General features: G+C 37.7%; 1 protein-coding gene across 1 annotated transcript; it reads right to left on the minus strand.

Moving 5' to 3' along the window:
* Positions 1-101: 101 nt before the first annotated feature.
* dcaf15 (DDB1 and CUL4 associated factor 15) lies at positions 102-17,813 on the minus strand. Its single transcript, XM_059345525.1, has 13 exons — positions 17,668-17,813; positions 16,015-16,112; positions 12,959-13,097; positions 12,445-12,551; positions 12,210-12,355; positions 11,460-11,618; positions 9,786-10,379; positions 8,797-8,888; positions 6,779-6,901; positions 5,498-5,580; positions 5,310-5,414; positions 3,255-3,370; positions 102-894 (listed from the first exon to the last, which is right to left on the minus strand). Exons 1-13 carry the CDS (start codon positions 17,761-17,763, stop codon positions 839-841), a joined length of 1,914 nt encoding a protein of 637 aa, XP_059201508.1. The 5' UTR covers positions 17,764-17,813; the 3' UTR covers positions 102-838.
* Between the last annotated feature and the right edge of the window lie 5,551 nt (positions 17,814-23,364).

Consider the following 23,364-nt stretch of genomic DNA (forward strand, 5'->3'; position numbering starts at 1 on the left):
TGGGGGTCGCGACTCAAAAAGGTTGAGAACTTGAGTACTGACCTACACTACACTGTTTTCTCTGAAGTTCCCTCCAGTTCTTAATACAACAGACTGACAAAAATCTTTAAATGTTTTATTTTCACAAAATATCCAAATAGAACATAGTCTTACTTCCATGCCATTAAACATACAGCATGTCAACCAGCTGAACATCTGAACAACCCCACTACTCCATTACTTAGGTCTAAAAAAAAAAAAAAAAAAAAGATCTTAAGAGTCAAGTGATGCAGTGCTGGGTTCAGTTTGTCTTGCTTTAAATACTGCAGCAATATGATTCAACACAGCCAGACTAAACTGGTCCAGGTCAGGTGAGGAAAAAACTTATTGAGAAGCAGCAGAAATCTCTCAAAGGTTACATACATATTAAACATTCACACACACACACACACACACTTATTCTCTGGATGAAATTCTCTTTGTGAACATCACACAGGTGCAGATATTGCATACGTTCAGTTACAGACACACCAGAAACACTCACACTACAATAACAGGACACCTTTATGTATAAAAACAAAAAGTAAAAACTAAATCTTCGTTCAGTCCAGCTCTTCGTTTTGGTGGTTTCAATAATACAGTACACAATTAGAAAAAAAAAAAAAGATGAAACCTTTAAAATTAAAACACAGACTAACCAAAAACGTCATCTTTACAGCATCTAGAGCGCTCCGTTTGGTTTCTCTTTGACTCTTTGTGTTGAACTAGTCTGAATGTGTGCAGATTCTCTCAGATTGAGTCGAGCTCCGTACTGACGATGAGGCCGTGATGCCGCGCATCTTTGTTTCTGTTGCTTTCTTCATAATATAATCCAGGTACATCGGTCACTATCTGCCAATACCTGCAGGGACGAGCCTACAGGGAGAAAACCAGAGAGCATGTTACAATTCACAATAACCAACACACTAGTAAAACTTCTAACAGTGTCTAGTAGAGGGGGGAAATTGATACAGCATAGTATCGCAATATTATGCGTGGCAATATTATATCGATTCATGGCCGCCAAGTATTGATATTAAGGGTACCATCTGCATTTTCACTGTTTTTTTGTTTTTCCGGAGGCCGTAGCAGGCTATTTTAGGAATATACTGGGGATGTTGGTGTCATATGAAACTAGAAGATCTAAGGAATCTATAGGCTTTAACAGGCTTTAGGCGTCAGGATATCGTGTTGGGAAGTTGTTGAAATAACGCTGCAAAGTTTGGCTTTTTTTATGTTTCATTAAAAAAAAATCCAGAGCAGTGAAGCTTTGAACTTTTTGAAAGTTTGAGAAAATTCTGCAGTTGTTGTCGTCCAACATGTTGATATCAGTTCAGTTCAGTTTGACTGAATAATTTTAATATTTAAAGTTTCATGAGTTTTGGGGTATGTTCAGGCAGTGAAAAATGCAATCATTTGGGCACGAGAAAAATTATAAAAAGAAAAAGAATAATCATTAGAAATACAATAGGGACCTTGCAGGTCGTTGCCTGCTCGGGCCCTAAAAATGCAGTTAAACAGTTTAATCGCAATATATTGTATTGCAATACTCATATCGCTAAATGCTTAAAATCGCAATAATATCGTATCTTGACTCAAGTATGGGGATAAAATCGTTTCGTGGGGCCTCTGGTGTCTGTCTTTGTCTTAAAAAAGGGAATATAAGACGTGATCACACCTTATGAGAGGTAACTGCCATGCTATTGAAATGTATGAACATATACTACAGCTGTATTTGTCTGAAATAAACATTTCAAAGAATCAACAAGTAATAAAATAATTCCAGGACACTTTAATATCACAAGGCCCCTTTCACATTAGACATATATTGTGGTCAAAGTAGGAAAACACAGGTGTTACCATTACAGTTCTGTTTAACAACATGACAATGTGACAGTCGGCCAGCATGCACAATAATAGCTAAATGGAATTCAACCATCATTCATTTTAGTGTTTCCACCACCTGTCCTTTTCCTACTGTGTCAACATGTCTTCTGTCACACTGCATGACTTACTGGGACACTTAAACTAAACTATTTTTAAATCTTTTTCCTGCTATGAGTCAGAGTGTCAGATTATCTGCAGTGAACAGGTCCTCTTAGTCATTAATGTTATTATCTGCACCTGTGCCTTTTCTTGCTGGGACAAGTCTAAATGTGGTTTATTGTTTGTAACAAACTTCTGCATTACATCTAATGGTTTTAAAACTGTTACAATTTACATTTAGCAGACGCTTTTATCCAAAGTAACTTACAGAAAAAAAGGGAAACAATCAAGGTATAGTGCAATAATTAGTGCAGCAATAAGGTCTAGTGAGGATTCTTTAAGGAGCAGAGTTGTGGTGTGTTATGTGTGTAAAGATGTGTTATTAATTAATTATTAAATTCAGGCTATTCAATTTTGTGTCATTTTTTGGTCATTTTTGCATCTATTTGTTGGTTGTTTGGTAATTTTTACATGTATTTTTGGTCAATTTGTGTCTATTTTGATAATTTTGTGTCATCTTTGGTCATTTTTGCATCTATTTTTGGTTGTTTTTGATCTTATAATGAAGCGTAGAAGAAGTTATCGTCTTGTTCTTGTATCATTTTTCCAGCCTGTGTTATGATGACGGGTTGTATTCACTCCACGCTCATTTAAATTTGCTGCAATTTTTGTTCAACGCAGCTCAAAATATTATAACATTTGTCCCAACGGATCTGCTTTCTGCCTCTGATCCTGAGCCTGTCATCATCCTCCACCTTTAATATGGCTATAAAAACTCTTATTGCATTTTGTTTTTGAAGGTGTGGGGGATTGGGGGTGCGTCAACCCGGTTGGGACGTAGAAGGGGGTGCACGGCTGAAACCACTGATTGGTCAGGGCGGAAATCATTTCTAACACAACATCCTGCACAAAGCCGCCATTTTTAAATAGCCATAGTGAATTTTATTATTCACTGGATCCATATTTTTTAAAAAGGCAGCCTGCAAACTTCACTATCCAGCTGACAAACGTTTGGTTTCCATGTTAAAGGATCCAGCAAATGTCACATTGAAGATGATGTCATAGCAGTTTCAAGCGGCATCACCATGGCAACCAGCTGAGTATCCCTCCTACACTGAGCTGGTCAGAGTTGGACGCTAGATATAGAAGACAGAGACTTTATCTCATCCAGCTGCATCTCACCTCTGACCTGGATGATTATATCCTCAGGTATAAAGACACTGAATGTGAGTAAATGTTATATAACTCACCTTTGTGTAGAGCTTCGTTGGTCATGCGGTTAATGTAGCGGGAGCTGCTCTCTGGAACCAGCCACTTCATCACCGTGTTCACACACGACTTCCTGTAGGAGCTCCACACACTCCCACTGACAACACACACAAATACTGTATGAGCCATTTTCATTTTAGTATTATTTCATGTCATTTTGCTCCGTGCCACTAAAGGGAGCTGTGTTTGCTGTGAGGCTCAGCTGGTTGGGCCATTTAACCTGGGAAACCACACTGATTTGGGAAGCAAACAGTTTTTTGACTGTGCCCAGTTTATGCCCAGTTTGTGCCCAGTTTGTTTGTGCCCAGTTTGTGCCCAGTTTGTGCCCAGTTTGTGCCCAGTTTGTGCCCAGTTTGTGCCCAGTTTGTGCCTAGTTTGTGCCTAGTTTGTGCCCCGTTTGTGCCCCGTTTGTGCCCCGTTTGTGCCCCGTTTGTGCCCCGTTTGTGCCCCGTTTGTGCCCAGTATGTGCCCAGTTTGTGCCCAGTTTGTGCCCAGTTTGTGCCCCGTTTGTGCCCCGTTTGTGCCCAGTTTGTGCCCAGTTTGTGCCCAGTTTGTGCCCCGTTTGTGCCCAGTATGTGCCCCGTTTGTGCCCAGTATGTGCCCAGTATGTGCCTAGTTTGTGCCCAGTTTGTGCACAGTTTGTGCCTAGTTTGTGCCTAGTTTGTGCCCAGTTTGTGCCCAGTATGTGCACAGTATGTGCACAGTATGTGCACAGTTTGTGCCTAGTTTGTGCCCAGTTTGTGCCCAGTATGTGCCCCGTTTGTGCCCCGTTTGTGCCCAGTTTGTGCCCAGTTTGTGCCCAGTTTGTGCCCCGTTTGTGCCCAGTATGTGCCCCGTTTGTGCCCAGTATGTGCCCAGTATGTGCCTAGTTTGTGCCCAGTTTGTGCACAGTTTGTGCCTAGTTTGTGCCTAGTTTGTGCCCAGTTTGTGCCCAGTATGTGCACAGTATGTGCACAGTATGTGCACAGTTTGTGCCTAGTTTGTGCCCAGTTTGTGCCCAGTATGTGCCTAGTTTGTGCCCAGTTTGTGCCCAGTATGTGCCCAGTTTGTGCCCAGTTTGTGCCCTGATTGTGCCCAGTTTTTTGCCTAGTTTGTGCCCAGTTTGTGCCCAGTATGTGCCTAGTTTGTGCCCAGTTTGTGCCCAGTATGTGCCCCGTTTGTGCCTAGTTTGTGCCCAGTTTGTGCCCAGTTTGTGCCCAGTATGTGCCCAGTATGTGCCTAGTTTGTGCCCAGTTTGTGCCCAGTTTGTGCCCAGTTTGTGCCCCGTTTGTGCCCAGTTTGTGCCCAGTTTGTGCCCAGTTTGTGCCCAGTTTGTGCCTAGTTTGTGCCCAGTTTGTGCCCAGTATGTGCCCAGTTTGTGCCCAGTATGTGCCCCGTTTGTGCCCCGTTTGTGCCTAGTTTGTGCCTAGTTTGTGCCCAGTTTGTGCCCAGTTTGTGCCCAGTATGTGCCCAGTATGTGCCCAGTTTGTGCCCAGTTTGTGCCCCGTTTGTGCCCCGTTTGTGCCCCGTTTGTGCCCCGTTTGTGCCCAGTATGTGCCTAGTTTGTGCCCAGTTTGTGCCCAGTATGTGCCCAGTTTGTGCCTAGTTTGTGCCCGGTATGTGCCCAGTTTGTGCCTAGGTTGTGCCCAGTTTGTGCCCAGTTTGTGCCCAGTTTGTGCCCAGTTTGTGCCTAGTTTGTGCCCAGTTTGTGCCTAGTTTGTGCCTAGTTTGTGCCTCGTTTGTGCCCCGTTTGTGCCTAGTTTGTGCCCCTTTTGTGCCTCGTTTGTGCCCCGTTTATGCCCCGTTTGTGCCCCGTTTGTGCCTAGTTTTTGCCCAGTTTGTGCCTAGTGTGTGCCCAGTTTGTGCCTAGTTTGTGCCCCGTTTGTGCCTCCGTTTTGAACTGGGCGTGCGTCTAAACTAAATCATCCGTATTAGCAACCAGTACTAGTCTTCTTTTAGGACTTAGTCAGTACAGATACATTTAACAGAACAGAATCAAACAAGATGGAGGCAGACAGGAAGTGTGTGTTTTTGTGTGTGTGGCAGTAGTTCCTCACCTGGTCTGACCCTTGACCTCTGTAAGGTCACCTACACCCACAGTGCGACACACGCCTGTGTTTAGGTCCCAGCTCACCTGCAGGTTGGAATGATACGTGTTTGGCCTGGAACATAAAGAATGAAACACATAGTTAGATAAAGGAGACAGATGCAGGCTGAATGAGGCTTGGGGCTGATTTAAACGTACCTGCAGTGCTCCTCGTCTGAGTTGGAGAAGGCCAGCAGCAGCAGACCGATGTTGATCATCACAGTGTTGGTTTCAGGACACACCTGATACACATCAAACACACATTATCTAAGAAACGCATGTGAAGTTAAGTATGTGACATTACTGAATTCACATTTACTGCCCTCACTGATAAAAGCTTCACAGTAACACATACACTACCGGTCAAAAGTTTTAGAACACCCCAATTTTTCCAGTTTTTTATTGAAATTCAAGCAGTTCAAGTCAAATGAACAGCTTGAAAGGGTCCAAAGGTAAGTGGTGAACTGCCAGAGGTAAATAAAAAAAGGTAAGCTTAACCAAAACTGGAAAATAATGTACATTTCAGAATTATACAAGTAGGCCTTTTTCAGGGAACAAGAAATGGGTTAACAACTTAACTCTATGGAGTCTTGGGCTATTTTTAATTCTTTTCATGTCTTTGTAAGTCATTTTGTGTCTTTTTTTTGTCATTTTGGGTTTTTTTTGTGTCATTTTTTGTCTTTTGGTGTCTTTTTTTGGTCATTTTGTGTCTTTTTTTAGTCCTTTAGTCCAACATAAAATGTGATTTTGAATCTTTTTTTTACTTTCAAAACACTATCATGCTCAATAAAGAATTTTAAATGTTGCAAATGTGCATTAATTTCAGAGTACACTGAGACATTAAACTGGATAATTTTCAATTAAATTCTGGAAAAGTTGGTGTGTTCTAAAACTTTTGACCAGTAGTGTATATTAAAAGCCCAGAAATTACTTCTGTTCCAAAGTCAACAACTGTGTACCAGACAACTCAAGAGATTATGTTGTATAGCTACGTAGAATACATTTCACCCACAGACATCATTTTAATAAGACTTGTTATTAAGACTCACAATCATTGCGTTCTGGGTGTGTGTGTGTGTGTGTGTGTGTGTGTGTGTCAAGTCAAGTCAAGTCAAAGTTTATTTATAGAGCACATTTAAAAACAACCTCAGTTGACCAAAGTGCTGTACAGTTATTAAAATAGAATAAATCGTACACAACTGGGAATAATAAAAACAATAAAAAGAATAAAATACTAAAAACAGTAAAACAATAAAATAAAATAGAATAAAATAGTAATAAAAACTCAATCCAAAACAGAGTTAGAGATAAAAAAGACAAATGAAAGGGTAAAAAAGTAAAAAGAAAGCCAAAGATTCTTGCCTAGCTGGGACTGTGTGTGTGTGGGTGTGTGTGTGTCTGTGTGTGTGTGTGTGTGTGTGTGTGTGTGTGTGTACTAACCTCTAATATGACAACATCGTAGTCACTGAAGGAGCAGAACTGAGGAGCCCAGGCAGCATCGCTCCTGATCACCTCATTGATCAGATACTCAAAGTCTAGAGTCAGCTGCTCCACACACACACTCTGCAGGAGAGAACACACACACACACACACACACACACACACACACACACACACACACACACACACACACACACACACACACACACACACACACACACACACACACACACACACACACACACACACACACACACACACACACACACACACACACACACACACACACACACACACACACACACACACACACACACACACACACACACACACACACACACACACACACACACAGGGTCAAACGTAAGCAAACTTGAATCTTTGGGACACAAAATTAGTGTAAAAGGAAATTATCTCCTAATCCTCCCTTAAATAAATGATGTGGTTTGGTTTATTTTTTTCTTTTATGTTTATTCTTTGAGTGTTTCTTTTCTTATTTTTTTATATATCCATTGTTATCAGTGTAAGAAAACAAATTAAATGTACAGCTACATGCTTATTGTTGTGTAATTTATTATACGGTTTTAAATAAAAAATATTTTGGGAGGAAAAAGTGACAAGATCAAACACACAAGCCCTCATTACTTCCTTTAATTAATTAATTAACTAATTATGCTTCCTCTGTTTGAAGTTACTCTGAATGCACCTTCTGTTACAGAAGTTAGAGGCAGGTTAACAGGCTGACATTACTGAAGATGGTCTTCCAGTCGATTGACTGATTTGAAAGTGACATATTTAATTAGACTTATAAAACGGATAGATCTGGTTCTTGCTGCTTTTCAAAGCCGTTGGAAAATAAACACCCAGCAGTGACATCACAGCATTACATCAGCGTTACAGCGGTAAAATGTCAAACTGTTTTCAAAATGTCAAATTTTGTTGTGTCTTCTTTTACTGATTGAGATGGTCAAAGAAGACAAGCTGCGTGTTGCTAGGCAACCATTCTGCTAAATGTCAGAAGGATGATTATTTGTTATCAATAAATGACTTCATTTTGTTTAGTTGTATGTTTATTTTCTGAAATATTTCCAGGTATATGAAGTAGCCGTTTTATAATAGCAATAAACTACTCGAGGCCGTTTACTGATGTTTTAGAATAGTTAATGTAGTTTACTGATGTTTTAGAATAGCTAATGTGGTTTACTGATGTTTTAGAATAGCTAATGTGGTTTCAGGTACTCTGTGAACGCCCCTTAGCTTTTCTCACATCACTGAGAACCAAAACCTGTTGGGCTTTATTGCTTTACTCTGAACAACACTAACCCACAGCAGGGATCAAAACTTGCTTCCTTGCTAAGATTAAATAATGATCAACTGTTCCAGAGACTTGCATGAATATGGAAACACAATGTGTCTTACTGTCCAAACTGGAAATTAAATCTTTCCCAAAAAAAATGTAACTGTCATGTAACAGTTGGTAGAAATGGAAGAACTTTTATTTTGAAGAGGTGACTTTTATTTTGGTGACTCTCCGGTCTCCTTAAGGTTAGAGGAGTCCTGTTTTGTTATGCGGTAGAGCAACAATCCTCATCCTTCTTTATTCTTGTGGCATTGCCAGTGAGTATGTTTATTTGTATTTGTATATTAGTTTAGGAGGATTTAACATGTTTTAAGGTATATTTGACTCATGCAAATGGTTAATATTGTCTGTATTATTGGTTTATTTTCAGTTTTACCTTTTCTTCATTAAAATCCTGCCAAGTACTTCAAACAGCCTGATCATTGGAGGAGATTTTTGGAGAAATTAGTTTAGCTTCCTGTTTCATAACTCTGATGAGAACAGTACAGTAACAGTTGAAATTCTACTAGGACTTTTTATGGAAAACCGGACTGATACTCTGACATAATTCCATTCAGCTGAATAATGACCACTGATTCCAGGACATGTAGGCAATTTGATATTTATACTCCAAAGTTTTTGACTTTATAACAACAGAAATGCTGAAGCAAACACTCACCTGTCCGTTGTGTGGTCCGGTGACCAGCTGCAGGTTTCGTCCTTTAAGGTCCGTGACTGTGAAAGGGAGCTGAACTTTATCGTCTTCATAACCTGCAGGAGCAGAAACAGAGAAGAAGAATCACAGTCAGCAGCTTCACACTTGATCTGACGTTATTTATCATTAATTCTGCACTGCAAAAAAGGTGTTTAGTCTAAAAACAAGATAAAACAGTAAATCTGAGGGAAATGATCTTGCTGCATGGACAGATAATTTACCTTGACAAGATTTCTTAAATTCAGATTGTTAAATCTAGAAATAAGCATGTTGAACACTTAAAATAAGAAATTAACTGTTCAAACAAGATAGATTATGTAACACTTCTAAATTTAAAGTTTTTTTTAATCTTGGTAAGTAACAAATCATTTGCAGGTCACTCTGCTCTGTTCAGTTCATCGCTGCTGGCAGCTTTAATTTATCTCTTTTGTACATTTTTTGTCTTTTTTGGTCATTTTGTGACCAAAAGAATATGTAAAAAGACACAACAATACCAAAAAGACTAAAAAAAGACACAAAAAGATAAAAAAAAGACACAAAAATACCAAAAAAGACACAAAATTACCAAAAAATGACACAAAAAGACCAAAAAAGACACAAAATTACCAAAAAAAATACAAAAAAGACACAAAAAGACAAAAAAAGATACAAAAAAGACACAAAAAGACAAAAAACACAAAAAAAAGACAAAACTGTTTTTTTTATTTTGGTAAGAACCGAATAATCATCAGGTCACTCTGCTCGGGCCAGTTCATCACTGCTGGCAGCTTTAATCTATCTTGTTTTAAGAGTTAATTTCTTATTTTAAGTGTTCAACATGCTTATTTCTAGATTTAATAATCTTAATCCAAGAAATCTTGTCAAGGTAAATTATCTGTCCATGCAGTAAGATCATTTCCCTCAGATTTACTGTTTTTATCTTGTTTTTAGACACCTTTTTTTCTTCCTCTCACCTCCTGCGCCTCCTGTGTTCTGCTCTGCTGCCCCTGGCTGTTGGAGGCGGTAGTGCAGACGTGAATAGTTGACGTACCCCGGCTCGCTGGGGCCGGCCTCCTGAGAGGAGGACGGGGTGGGAGGAGATGAAGGGGACGAGGAAGAGGAGGCAGGAGACATGACTTGTTCAGAGCACTGAGGCAAACTGTGGCTCCCTCCTGAAGTAGACGCTGGTGGTAAACTAGTCCGTTTCTCCTCCTCGCCTCGCCTCCTCTCTACAGTTATCCCTTTGTCTCCAGGAGTCTGTGCTGCCTCCTTCTCAGCTCCATCAGCTGATCTCCTCTCTGCCGGGCCCTCGCTGTCTCTGGCTCCGCCCCCCTGGGCTCGCCTGAACAGGTCTGCTGCAAACTCCCGGGCTCGCACTGCTGCTTGTGACTGGATGGGAGACGAGGGGACCGAAGGAGGTCTGCTGGGCGGCAATCGGCTTTCTGGAGATCCCTGAGGTAGCGAGGAAGAGGAGGCCGAGGAGGTGGAGGAAGAAGATGATGTGGAGGCTGGACTGGACAGAGCTACTCTCTTAGTGTAAAGGATCTGTGAGGACTGACCCTGTTTACCTGCAGGAGACATTTAAAGAAACAAAACATCAGCCTGGTAACAAAGAATTATACAGCGGAGCAATGAGTATCTGAGGCCCCGTTTACACCAGGACCCTTGCGGGTAAAAACGACAAAATATTTTATGGGAAGTGCCTTTCGTTTAGACGTTGACGGCGTTTTGGGGGCTTAAAGACGCAAGACGAAACCACCCTCCAAAGTGTAAAAGTTGAATCCTCTCCCCACCGTAGCGTGTCGTCTACACTGACAAGACACAAAACTCTGATCTGGACAAGGAAACAGGAAGGAACAGGAAATAAAGAAACGTGGGATTATTTCCATGGTGGGACCTTCAAGCTGCTCTGGCAGCTCTAATAAACTTACAGGAGTCTTTCCACCAAATGTCCAGGATATGTACAGATAGTATTAGTGAACAGAGAAGGATCTGGAATTACCTCCATCACATTCTGGATGCAGCGATTGGTGGGAGGAGCCAGACGGCTGTGAACGAGACCTGGGAGATCTAGTGATGGAGGAGAACTTTGTGGAAGGAGTAGCTGATGAAAATGTGTGGTGTGAAAACTTCTGCATGCCCAAAGATGCTCTTATGGCTTTAAGTGATGCCGCCTGGCTGCATACAATCACATTTCACACACTTTAGATCACCGTATGCAGCAGATTTCCTCCTGAAAACGCTCGTCTAAACGAGGAATAAAAAGTGAAGACGCGGCGCCACTTTTGCGTCTTCTGTTCAGACCGTCCTCGTGTAAACGGAGCCTGATTTATTGAGAACTTGTATTAACGACTGGTCAATTTATCTAATTTATGGCATTGACACAATGGAACAAAATTTGGTATTTTGGACACAACAGAGATTAGCATGTCAACCTTTTCTGGTATTTGTTGACCTGGTGTGACATTGTCCCTCCTTACACCAATTTAGTTTTTTTTAAGCACAAATACTGTCATATACTATAAACCCTGGACAGGAAGGTATCATCTGCCTCATCTGATGGTCTTACATCCATAGTCTAATTCAAGGCCTAAGAAACAGACGAGGACTAACAATGTGCTGTGCTGCTGTTAGTGTAGAGCTGTTACCTGGGCAGAGTGAGATGCCGCAGGCCACCAGAGAGTAGCTGGTGTTTAACAGGATCACCTGGTCCTTCTTCAGCTGGAAAGCGGGCTGGAAAGTGGGGAAGGGGTACACCACCTGGTACCTGCTGTTCAGCACATAGCCGTGCTCCAGACACTCTCCTCCTGGGGAGAGACACGGACAGTGGTGGAATAAGTATTCAGATCCCTTACTCAAGTAAAAGTACTAATAGCAAACTGTGAAATTACTCCACTACGAGTAAAAGTCCTGCATTCAAAACTTACTGAAGTAAAAGTACAAAAGTATCAGCATCAAAATGTACTTGAAGTATCAAAAGTAAAAGTACTTGTTATGCAAAATAGACCCACTTAGACTGTTTTATATATTCCAAATATATTATTACATTATTATTATTGATGCTTTTATGTAAACAGCCTTTTCATTTTCTTAAGCCAGGGCTCATTTAAACTACTTAATATACTGTTATGAGTCTAATCACTCTAAATTAATCACATTTTTTGCGTTAAATCTCAACCTGAAAAGTAACTAAAGCTGTCAGCTAAATGTAGTGGAGTAGAAGTAAAAAGTTACATAAAATGGAAATACTGAGTAAATGTACTTAGTTACATCCCACCACTGGAAACGGATGGAGTCGGACGAGGGAGAGAAAGATGGAGGCAGTGACAACAGTAAGCTAGTTTAACGGTGTGTGTGTGTGTGTGTGTGTGTGTGTGTGTGTGTGTGTGTGTGTGTACCTGTGCGTATGGTTGTAGCTGAGGGCACTGGGCAGCAGTAGGAGCAAGGCTTGGGAGGAGGCATGGAGGCGATAGTGATGTAGATGTCTCTGTTGTTCTCATCACTCATCATCAGGTTCATCAGAACAGAGCTGGAACTGCGAGTACTGGCAGGTAGAACCACACACACACATGCATTAAATATCATTACTGAGACTCCATTTTTCTGATGATTTTTCCTAATTATTCTGCTTACTTGAAGCCGAAGATGACTATCTTGGAGTGGTCATTGGGCCACTCACACACAGTCAGGTACAGGTCGCTGTAGATCTCCTCTCCTGCAAACAGACGGACATGATGGACCTACAGAGAAGAAGAAGAAGATATGAGACAAAGAACAAGACATCTACACAATAAGATGATTTCTAGTGAGTACATTGCTGATAGATAGATAGATAGATAGACTTTATTTATCCCAAGCTGGGAAATTACAGTGTATCAGCAGCATTACACACAGAGACAATGACAACACAATTAAATAATTAAATAAAAAGAACAACCTAGGCATACTTCAAGCAATAAAATATAAAAATACAATAAAATACAATAAAAAATAAAGTGTCTAAAGAAGGAGTATGTATTAAGGAGTAGAATAGAATTCCAGTGCAGAATAAATATGAATATACAGTATAAAAATGTTGGTGCTATGAAACAAATAAGGTGCAATGAACAGTGTGCATAAAAAACACATAAAGTGCATTTTGCTCTACCTGTTTGAGTCGACTGTGCAGGTTGAACTCCCACCAGTAGAGATGGTAGGTATAGAAAGAGAAGTCATCATCTTCTCCACAGTCGCTGGTGTAGGACAGAACGTAGCGGCCACATTTGGTGAAGCCAAGAAAAACATGTCTGGAACCAGAAAGACACTCCACTGAAATACATGCCTCAGTTACAACATTAATACGTAATAAACAATATTAAACGTGATTAATCATCACTCTGGATGGTCCTTAGGAGAGGTGCAATTAGTCAATTTTGATAATTGATTAATCGCTAAGATAATTTTTCATGCAAAAAATAGCAGACAATTACTTTACTGCTTTTCTGGGTTTTTTTTTTTTTTACCAATTCAAACAAAATATCTTTGGGTTTTGAACTGACAAGACATCATCTTTGAGAAAGTGAAATTATCATATTTCTGCATTTATTTGTTTGTTTTATTTTATTTGCACAGTTAGAATTACATAAAATGACAAAGATAACATATAATGTAAAGTGCAGGGAGAGGCAGAAAACCCACATGGGCTTATTTATTTAAAGCCTCCACCTAAAATTTCATAGTTATTAGAAAGTAACAAACTGATAATAGAAAAAACAAATGTATAACATCAACAAGTTATAATGACAATAACAAAAACAATTAAAAACAAAAATGAACATGTTAAAATTGTATTTGTGTGTGAATTAGAATTTTAAAACAGCAGTTAAATGAGCTTTCAGACATCTTTTGAAGCATTTTACAGAGATGGAGTTCTTTGCCAGATGGGAAAAGGTATTTATCCATAATTTGTTCCCCTTAAATTGAACAATAAATTGACCTCTACATGTCAGAAATCTTGGAGGATGAAGATCTAAAGATTGACGCGTTGAATAAGAGTGAATCTGAGAATGAAATTTAAAATAAGTCTTAAAGTCATCTTTTGACATTTTATAAACCAAATGGTCAATAGAGTTCTGCAGAAGTAGTGCCTGGCCAAATGTTATCTTAGATAAAAATGGCCCTAATGAGTTCCTCTTAGGGAGGTATACAGATTTAATATTTGCAAATTATAAAGCTTTGGCATTGGACCTGTATGACTGAGAAAATGAACTGGGAGTGCTTATCATTGCCTGTACTAGCAGCATCATAGTCATAGAGAGCATTAACAGTCCTGAGTCATACACCATTTGTTTTAAAATGCTCTTAGTGAGCTAAACAACAAGTACTGCAGTCCACTGTATATCATGGAAAAACATATTAGACTACCCTTTTCTTCAATTTCTTGTTCATTTTAATACCTGGTACTGAAAATCATGTTAAATGTCTAGATATCAGCTCTTAAATTAAACTCTTACCAGCTATTTTTTGTTGTTATCATTATATTTGTCCAAACAAATGGACCTTTAGTTGTAGCAGGCATTAAAATGAACAAGAACGTGAAGAAAACAAGGGTGGTCTAATGTTTTTTTTCTATGACTGTACATTGAACATACATTAAAATTAAACTCAACCTATAATTAATTAGGCATGGTACTTAAACCTTTGGAGTCTTGGGCTATTTTGTCCATTTTTTAAATACTTTTCATTCTGCCGCTTGAGAAAAAATATGTAGCATGCATATTTAACATATATAACATCACTATCACTTATATAACCTGATAATATTTGTTTCACTTTGACTGACTGGATTAACATTTTGAACCCAAAAGAAACAAAAAAACAACAAACATTAGAATCTGATTTTGAAAATGATGTGGGTTTTTTTAAAATTTCAAAACAATAAAGCTCAATGAGTTTTAAATGTTGCAAATGTGTTTACAGGTTGCAAATATAACATAAGTTCTATATTTTTATACTAAATATATTTGACCGTATCTCCGTTTTACTTGGTCTATCATCATTAAACGAAAACTGGAGTTTCAAGCCGGTCCTTTAGATCAGTAGTTCTCAACCTTTTTGAGTCGCGACCCCCAATTTAACATGCATGTTGTCCGCGACCCCCGCTCACTTTATATTTTATTGTTACTTTTAAGTCCTTTGCTATAAGTTTAAAGGTCCATTCTGACCTCCTGAGTGTGTAACAGTCAGCTTCAAGCCAGAGACTCCTTGGAAAGTAACAACTTGAAACTTTGGGATTTGTCAGAAAAGACACAAAATTACCCAAAAAATAATCAAATTGACCACAATGATCAAAAAATTACATAAAATTAAGCAAAAAATGACTCAAATTGACCCCCAAATGACAAAAATGACCACAAAAAGACACAAATTGACCAAAAAAGAAACAAAATGGCCCAAAAAAAGAAACAAAATTACCAAAAAAGACACAAAATGACCAAAAAAAGGAAACAAAATGACCAAAAAAGACACTAATTCACCAGAAAAGAAACAAAATGACAGAAAAAAAGACACAAATTCACCAGAAAAGAAACAAAATGACAGAAAAAAAGACACAAATTGACCAAAAAAGAAACAAAATTACCAAAAAAGACACAAAATGACCAAAAAAAGGAAACAAAATGACCAAAAAAGACACAAAATGACCAAAAAAAGGAAACAAAATGACCAAAAAAGACACAAATTCACCAGAAAAGAAACAAAATGACCAAAGAAAGACACAAATTCACCAGAAAAGAAACAAAATGACAGAAAAAAGACACAAAATGACCAAAAAAGACACAAAATGACCAAAAAAGACACAAAATGACCAAAAAAAGGAAACAAAATGACCAAAAAAGACACAAATTCACCAGAAAAGAAACGAAATGACCGAAAAAAGACACAAAATGACCAAAAAGACCAAAAATACTAGAACACATGAACACTTTAACACAGTGGAGACAGAGCTGACTTCCAAAATGATTTGGCGACCCCCAGAAATCATCTCGCGACCCCAATTGGGGTCCCGACCTCAAGGTTGAGAACAGCTGCTTTAGAGGGAAGGTGACTTGACGTTGCCACTTTTTTTTTTATGTTGTGACGTCATGAAGAAGTAATGTGCCCGTGCTTTCTCTGACTCCAGAGGATTAATGACAACAAACCCACTTAGTGTAAACAAACACTGACCCTGCTCTCAGGAACTCCTCGCTGACAATATTCTTCAGTGGGACACACACTCGAGGTGGCAGCTTCCTGAACATGCGCTGAGAAAACTGTCCTGACAGCTGCAGAACAGAGAACGGATACAGATGTAGACCACGGAATAAACACACACATATATAGGAGTCAACAGAAAGCAAACAGGTGTAGAAGTAATGATGGGAATTGCAGTGATGGTTCTGGTTAAAAAACAAAACTACTCAGGAAATTCTGCTTCATTCAATGTACATTAACATACCTTAACCCAGGCATTTAACACACACAGCATATCAGTTGTTTAAGTTAAATGGTTACGTGATTAAAGTTAGTTGGTTAGTTTTTATCTATAAATGTATTCTTATTCCTGTGTGCATACGTGTGTTGAAACCAAGCTAAACATGGTCTACGCTCACAAAATATTGTCCAGATGCTGGAGCCAAGAGTGAGAACTGAGTTACGTCAGAAAGCTATTAGTTACGCCGCTTTATCATGGAACAATCTGCAAAATGACTTGAAATTGAGTTGATCACAATCGGTAGATTTAAATCGATTCTAACGGATAAAGAAATAATTTCTCTTGTTCAGTGTGACTGCTCCGTATGAGTCTCTACTGAGGCTCCTTCACTGTTGTTGTGATAATGTATTTGTATTTAATTGTTTATGTTAACTGTGTTTAAATGTTGTCACTTTTTATGGTGCTTTCTTGGCCAGGTCTCTCTTGAAAAAGAGATTTTTTTTATCTCAACGTGACTTTTACCTGGTTAAATAAAGGAGATATATCGTCACACTGTTAAAATAATCGCCTAAGTCATTTTTTGTCAAAATTGTTTTTGTTTTTTTTACATCCTCAGTTGATCAGATCATGTGATTTTTCCCCTTTAAGATAATGGCCTATGTCAAGTGTGTGACTTAAGCGGATTTATTATGCCTAAGTCAAAATAAAATGTGACTTAGGCTATTTTTTGAACATGCCTTTGTGACTTTAGCAAGATATGGTAACACTTTATTTTGAAGGTGTCTACATAAGAGTGACATGAGCCTGTCATAAACATGACATGAACATTAATGACACTTTGAAGTAACATTGATGCTCATGATACTTGTCATGTCATGTTTCTGACAGGCTTGTGTGACTCTTATGTAGACACCTTCAAAATAAAGTGTTACCATATCTTGCTTAAGTCACAAAGGCATGTTCAAAAAATAGCCTAAGTCATTTATTTCTCTTAAGTCACATAATGTACACACAGTGTTATTACTATGCCAACAGCCATCCCTGGTGTGTAATACTCGCCTGAGGGTAGAAGTTATAATTAGTGCTGCAGGTTGCTGTTTAGCTGAAGCTAACGACTTAGCTAGCATGCTAACATTGTTAATTTACAAGCAGGTGTCTATGAGCATGTTAGCAAACAACACCAAGGTAGACAAATACTAAGACACGTGACTAAAAGCAGCGGAAACTCAAAGTGTTATTACATATATTATATTGTAGCATTTGTTAATGAGCTCCGTCTGTTATGAGAGGTTAGCATCCGAGCTAACGTTAGCTAGCAGCTAGCATCAGAAGCTCCTGGCAACAGGGACTCCGAACAACCAATTTTTCGTGTTTTCTGTCACGCGGGTTTGTGGATTCACGCCTACCTTCCCACGCATGAGAAGTTTCACGACATGGTCTTTGTGCTTTCTCTGAGCTTTCTGCTTGCTGTCGTCCTTTTCTGATTTGGAGCTGGGCGCCATCTCCCACTCCACTGTTGTCCCCGCTGCAGCCAGCGCCGCCCCGCGATTGGTCCAGAGCCGCCACGTGACCGCTTCACTTCCTGCTGCAGCCAGCGCCGCCCCGCGATTGGTCCAAAGCCGCCACGTGACTACGTCACTTACCGGCGGGCACATCCATCAAAACCAAAACAAAGGGAGGGCAGCGCAGAGGTGACACCCCGCAGGAAGGAGCCACTCAGGGAGGGAATGTTGTGGTGCTGTGGAGTGACATAAAACATCTAACAGGATCATGTTCCTCTTTAAATACTTTTAAAGAGGAGTTTTTTTAATCCCTATAGATCAGGGGTCTCAAACTCAAATTACCTGGGGGCCGCTGGAGTCAGTATCAAAGTGACCAAAAAAAGACAAAAAATGACAGAAAAAAAACTAAATTACGTAAAAAAGACACAAAATGACAAAAAAAAAGACACAAAATTACCAAAAAAGAGACAAAATGACAGAAAAAAACACTAAATTACTTTAAAGACACAAAATGGCCAAAAATACACCGAATTACCAAAAAAGACAAAATGACAGGAAAAAAAAACTAAATTACGTAAAAAAGACACAAAATTACCAAAAAAGAGACAAAATGACAGAAATAAACACTAAATTACTTTAAAAAGACACAAAATTATTTTTTTAAAGACACAAAATGACCCAAAAAAGACACAAAATGACCCAAAAAAGACACAAAATTACCCAAAAAAAGGACACAAAATTACCTAAAAAAAGACACAAAATTACAAAAAAAGACATCCATCAAAACCAAAACAAAGGGAGGGCAGCGCAGAGGGGACACCCCGCAGGAAGGAGCCACTCAGGGAGGAAATGTAGTGGTGCTGTGGAATGACATAAAACATCTAACAGGATCATGTTCCTCTTTAAATACTTTTAAAGAGGATTTTTTTAATCCCTATAGATCAGGGGTCTCAAACAGGGGCGGTTCTACACAGGGGCCTCCAGGGGCCACTGCCCCTGTGAAGAAGCCTTTGGCCCCTGCTGTGGCCCCTGTGTCAAATTAACACTAAAATTATCAATTTATAACAATGAACAATGGAACATTTCTTACCTTTTTTTTGTTCAAACAATATCTCATTGTACACAAAAGGAACCCAGAATGTTACATTGTATAATAGTTTAACTCTCTAAGTCAATTTGTGTCTTTTTTGGTCATTTGTGTCTTTTTTGTGTCTTTTTGTGTCTTTTTTTGGTCTTTTTTTGTCTGTTGTTGTGTATTTTTTAGTTATGTTGTCTTTTTTTTTTGTCATTTTGTGTTTTTTTTTTTGTCATTGCTGCCATTTATGTGTCTTTTTTGTGTCTGTTTTAGTTATTTTGTGTCTTCTTTTTTTGGTCATTTTGTGTCTTTTTTTGTCATTTTTATGTCTTCTGTGGGGTGTTTTTCTTGGTTATTATGTCTTCTCATTTTGTGTCTTTTTTGGTCATTTTGTGTCTTTTTTGTCATTTTGTGTCTCTTTTTAGTCATTTTGTATCTTTTTTTGTCATTTTTATGTCTTCTGTGGGTTTTTTTGTTATTCTGTCTTCTCATTTTGTGTCTTTTTTGGTAATTTTGTGTCTTTTTCAAGACATTCAAAGATTTTGAATACTTAAATATCATCTTTGCCATTTTTTCATGTGCTAATGTGCCCCTCTGATTAAACACTGGCCCCTCCTTGGCCCCCACATTAAAATTGGTTTAGAACCGCCACTGGTCTCAAACTCAAATTACCGCTGGAGTCAGTATCAAAGTGACCAAAAAAAGAAAAAAAATGACAGAAAAAAAACTAAATTACGTAAAAAAGACACAAAATGACCCAAAAAAAAAAAGACACATAATTACTTAAAAAAAAAAAAAAAAAGACACAAAATTACCAAAAAAAAGACACAAAATTACCAAAAAAGAGACAAAATGACAGAAAAAAACACTAAATTACTTTAAAGACACAAAATGGCCAAAAATACACCAAATTACCAAAAGACAAAATGACAGAAAAAAACACTAAATTACTTTAAAAAGACACAAAATTATTTTTTTAAAGACACAAAATTACTTTAAAAAGACACAAAATTACCCAAAAAAAGGACACAAAATTACCTAAAAAAAGACACAAAATTACAAAAAAAGACACACAATTATAAAAAAAAAGACACAAAAGTATTTAAAAAAAGACACAAAATGACCAAAAAAAGACACATAATTACTTAAAAAAAAAAGACACAAAATTACCAAAAAAAAGACACAAAATTACCAAAAAAGACAAAATGACAGAAAAAACATTAAATTACTTTAAAGACACAAAATGGCCAAAAATACACCGAATTACCAAAAAAGACAAAATGACAGAAAAAAAACACTAAATTACTTTAAAAAGACACAAAATTATTTTTTTAAAGACACAAAATGACCCAAAAAAGACACAAAATGACCCAAAAAAAGGACACAAAATTACCTAAAAAAAGACACAAAAGTATTTAAAAAAGACACAAAATTACCACAAAAAAAAAGTAATTAAAGGGACCTTATACACACAACACGGTAAAGTGCCATTCATATAAAACTCACATTAAACTTTCATATCAAGGTGGGGGCCACAAAATATCGTCACGAGGGCCACAATTGGCCCGCGAGTTTGAGACCCATGCTATAGATGTTTTACACCTTTGTATTTGTTTTGTTTGTATTTTGTTTGTATTTTTTTATTTTCATCTAGCTATGTAATTTAAGTAAAGTATAGTTACTTATAGGTTTAAGAGGGAGGGTCGTCTATATATAAGCCCTTTGGGCTTTTTGATCTTTCCTGCATTTTCTTTTACTGTTTCTTGTACTGTTATTTCCTAACGATTGTATGTTTTTTAAGTGCAAACAACAATAAATAAAATAAATAAATAAATAAATAAAAAATGGACGAAATTTTGATTTCAGACGTGGGGGTGGGGGGGAGGACACAAGGATCTTTAATAAAACTCAAACTCAAAATCAGTTCATTGTGTTTTCTAGTAGTTCTAGTTTTCTATTGTTGCTTTTTAAGTTTACTGTTCCCTTTTTTGTATGACCTTTTGTAAAGCATGTAGCAAAACATTATCACTGACAAAAATATATTGATGGATGACGTGAACTGTGTGACAATTTGCAGTGTAACAATCATCAATTTTGATGATACTGTTATAGAGGAAAAAACTTAGTTTCACAATTATCATGAGTATGGATGTATAAAATCACATTTGTAGTCTGAGGTTTTATTGTAGGCTATTTTTCCCTAAATATTTCAGTGTTAAGTGTTTTTTTTTTAAACAGTTGCTGCCTTTCAACACACATGAAAATAATGAATAAAAATAATCAAAAGTGCATCTCTTTGGCATTAAATATAAGCTTTTTTAAAATCTCTGCACTGTTGAGCTTCTACAGTTACAATAATAATACATTTTATTTACCAGCACTTTAAAACTCATACACTTTACAAGATTGAGAGCTTTGTAATTGATGAGAAGGATCTTGAAGTGGATGCCGGTGAAGGTGTTTCAGGATGGCTGTAATCTGAGTAATTTACACTGACTTCTAAAGAAGTCTCTAATGTCCACTTTACTTCTTTTAGACATCTCTTTTGGACAGTAAAAACTGCAGGGGACAAAAACGGCCTTTTGAAAAAGTGCAGGGGACATGTCCCCCCCAAAACTACATCTGTGGAGCCACTACTAACCCAGGTACATACGTTATATCAGCTATTCTCAACCTTGGGGTCGGGACCCCAATTGGGGTCACGAGATGATTTCTGGGGGTCGCCAAATCATTTTGGAAGTCAGCTCTGTCTCCACTGTGTTAAAGTGTTCATGTGTTTTAGTCTTTTTGGTCACTTAATGTCTTTTTTTGGTCATTTTGTGGGTTTTTTTAGTCATTTTGTATCTTTTTTTAGTCATTTTGTGTCTTTTCTGGTCATTATGTGTCTTTTTTGGTCATTTTGTGTCTTTTTTGGTCATTTTGTTTCCTTTTTTTGGTCAATTTGTGTCTTTTTTTTGGTCATTGTGTCTTTTTTTAGTCATTTTGTGGGGTTTTTTAGTCATTTTGTGGGTTTTTTTTGTCATTTTGTGTCTTTTTTTAGTCATTTTGTGTCTTTTTTGGTCATTTTGTTTCCTTTTTTTGGTCAATTTGTGTCTTTTTTTGGTCATTTTGTGTGTTTTCTGGTCATTTTGTGTCTTTTTTGGTCAATTTGTGTCTTTTTTTTGGTCAATTTGTGTCTTTTTTTGGTCATTTTGTGGGTTTTTTTAGTAATTTTGTGGTTTTTTTTAGTCATTTTGTATCTTTTTTTAGTCAATTTGTGTCTTTTCTGGTCATTTTGTGTCTTTTTTTGGTCATTTTGTGTCTTTTTTTGGTCATTTTGTGGGTTTTTTAGTCATTCTGTATCTTTTTTTAGTCAATTTGTCTCTTTTCTGGTCATTTTGTGTCTTTTTTGGGTAATTTTGTGTCTTTTTTTGGTCATTTTGTGTCTTTTTCTGGTCATTCTGTGTCTTTTTCTGGTCATTTTGTGTGTTTTCTGGTCATTTTGTGTCTTTTTTTGGTCATTTTGTTTCCTTTTTTTGGTCATTTTGTTTCTTTTTAGGGTGATCTGAACTGTGCGTGTGAGATTGTGTTCAGTGAGTGGGGGTCACGGACAACATGCATGTTAAATTGGGGGTCGCAACTCAAAAAGGTTGAGAACTACGGCGTTATATCAGGGGCACTTCCAGCACGGATATTATAAAGTGTAATATCAGCCAAATGGGGCGTTTTAATATGATACTTTAGCATCGAGTCTAAAATAGGAAATACAATACCAAAAAATCCCCCCATGTTACCCTATGGAGAGGCTAGAGTGGATGACATCATCACTAGAGTGCAGAGGGAGAGAAAAATTTGTCAAAAAACAAATTTGGAAACTGCGCTCAAGGCCGCAGATACCACTCTACAGAAATAATTTATACATAGAAACGTAGGAAAATTGGTCTTCTCCCTCACATTGGTCTGCTAAAAGCTGTCAGAGTTATAGTTTGGGCATAAACAGTTCAAATTGTATTCTAATGTAGCTATTCTCAACCTTGGGGTCCCGACCCTAATTGGGGTCGCGAGATGATTTCTGGGGGTCGCCAAATCATTTTGGAAGTCAGCTCTGTCTCCACTGTGTTAAAGTGTTCATGTGTTTTAGTCTTTTTGGTCACTTAATGTCTTTTTTTGGTCATTTTGTGGGGTTTTTTTAGTCATTTTGTATCTTTTTTTAGTCAATTTGTGTCTTTTTTGGTCATTTTGTTTCCTTTTTTTGGTCAATTTGTGTCTTTTTTTGGGTCATTTTGTGTCTTTTTTTAGTCATTTTGTGTGTTTTCTGGTCATTTTGTGTCTTTTTTGGTCATTTTGTTTCCTTTTTTTGGTCAATTTGTGTCTTTTTTGGTCATTTTGTTTCCTTTTTTTGGTCAATTTGTGTCTTTTTTTGGGTAATTTTGTGTCTTTTTTTAGTCATTTTGTGTGTTTTCTGGTCATTTTGTGTCTTTTTTGGTCATTTTGTTTCCTTTTTTTGGTCAATTTGTGTCTTTTTTTGGTCATTTTGTGTCTTTTTT

Source organism: Centropristis striata, chromosome 1 (genome assembly GCF_030273125.1).
Source record: "Centropristis striata isolate RG_2023a ecotype Rhode Island chromosome 1, C.striata_1.0, whole genome shotgun sequence".
NCBI lineage: Eukaryota > Metazoa > Chordata > Actinopteri > Perciformes > Serranidae > Centropristis > Centropristis striata.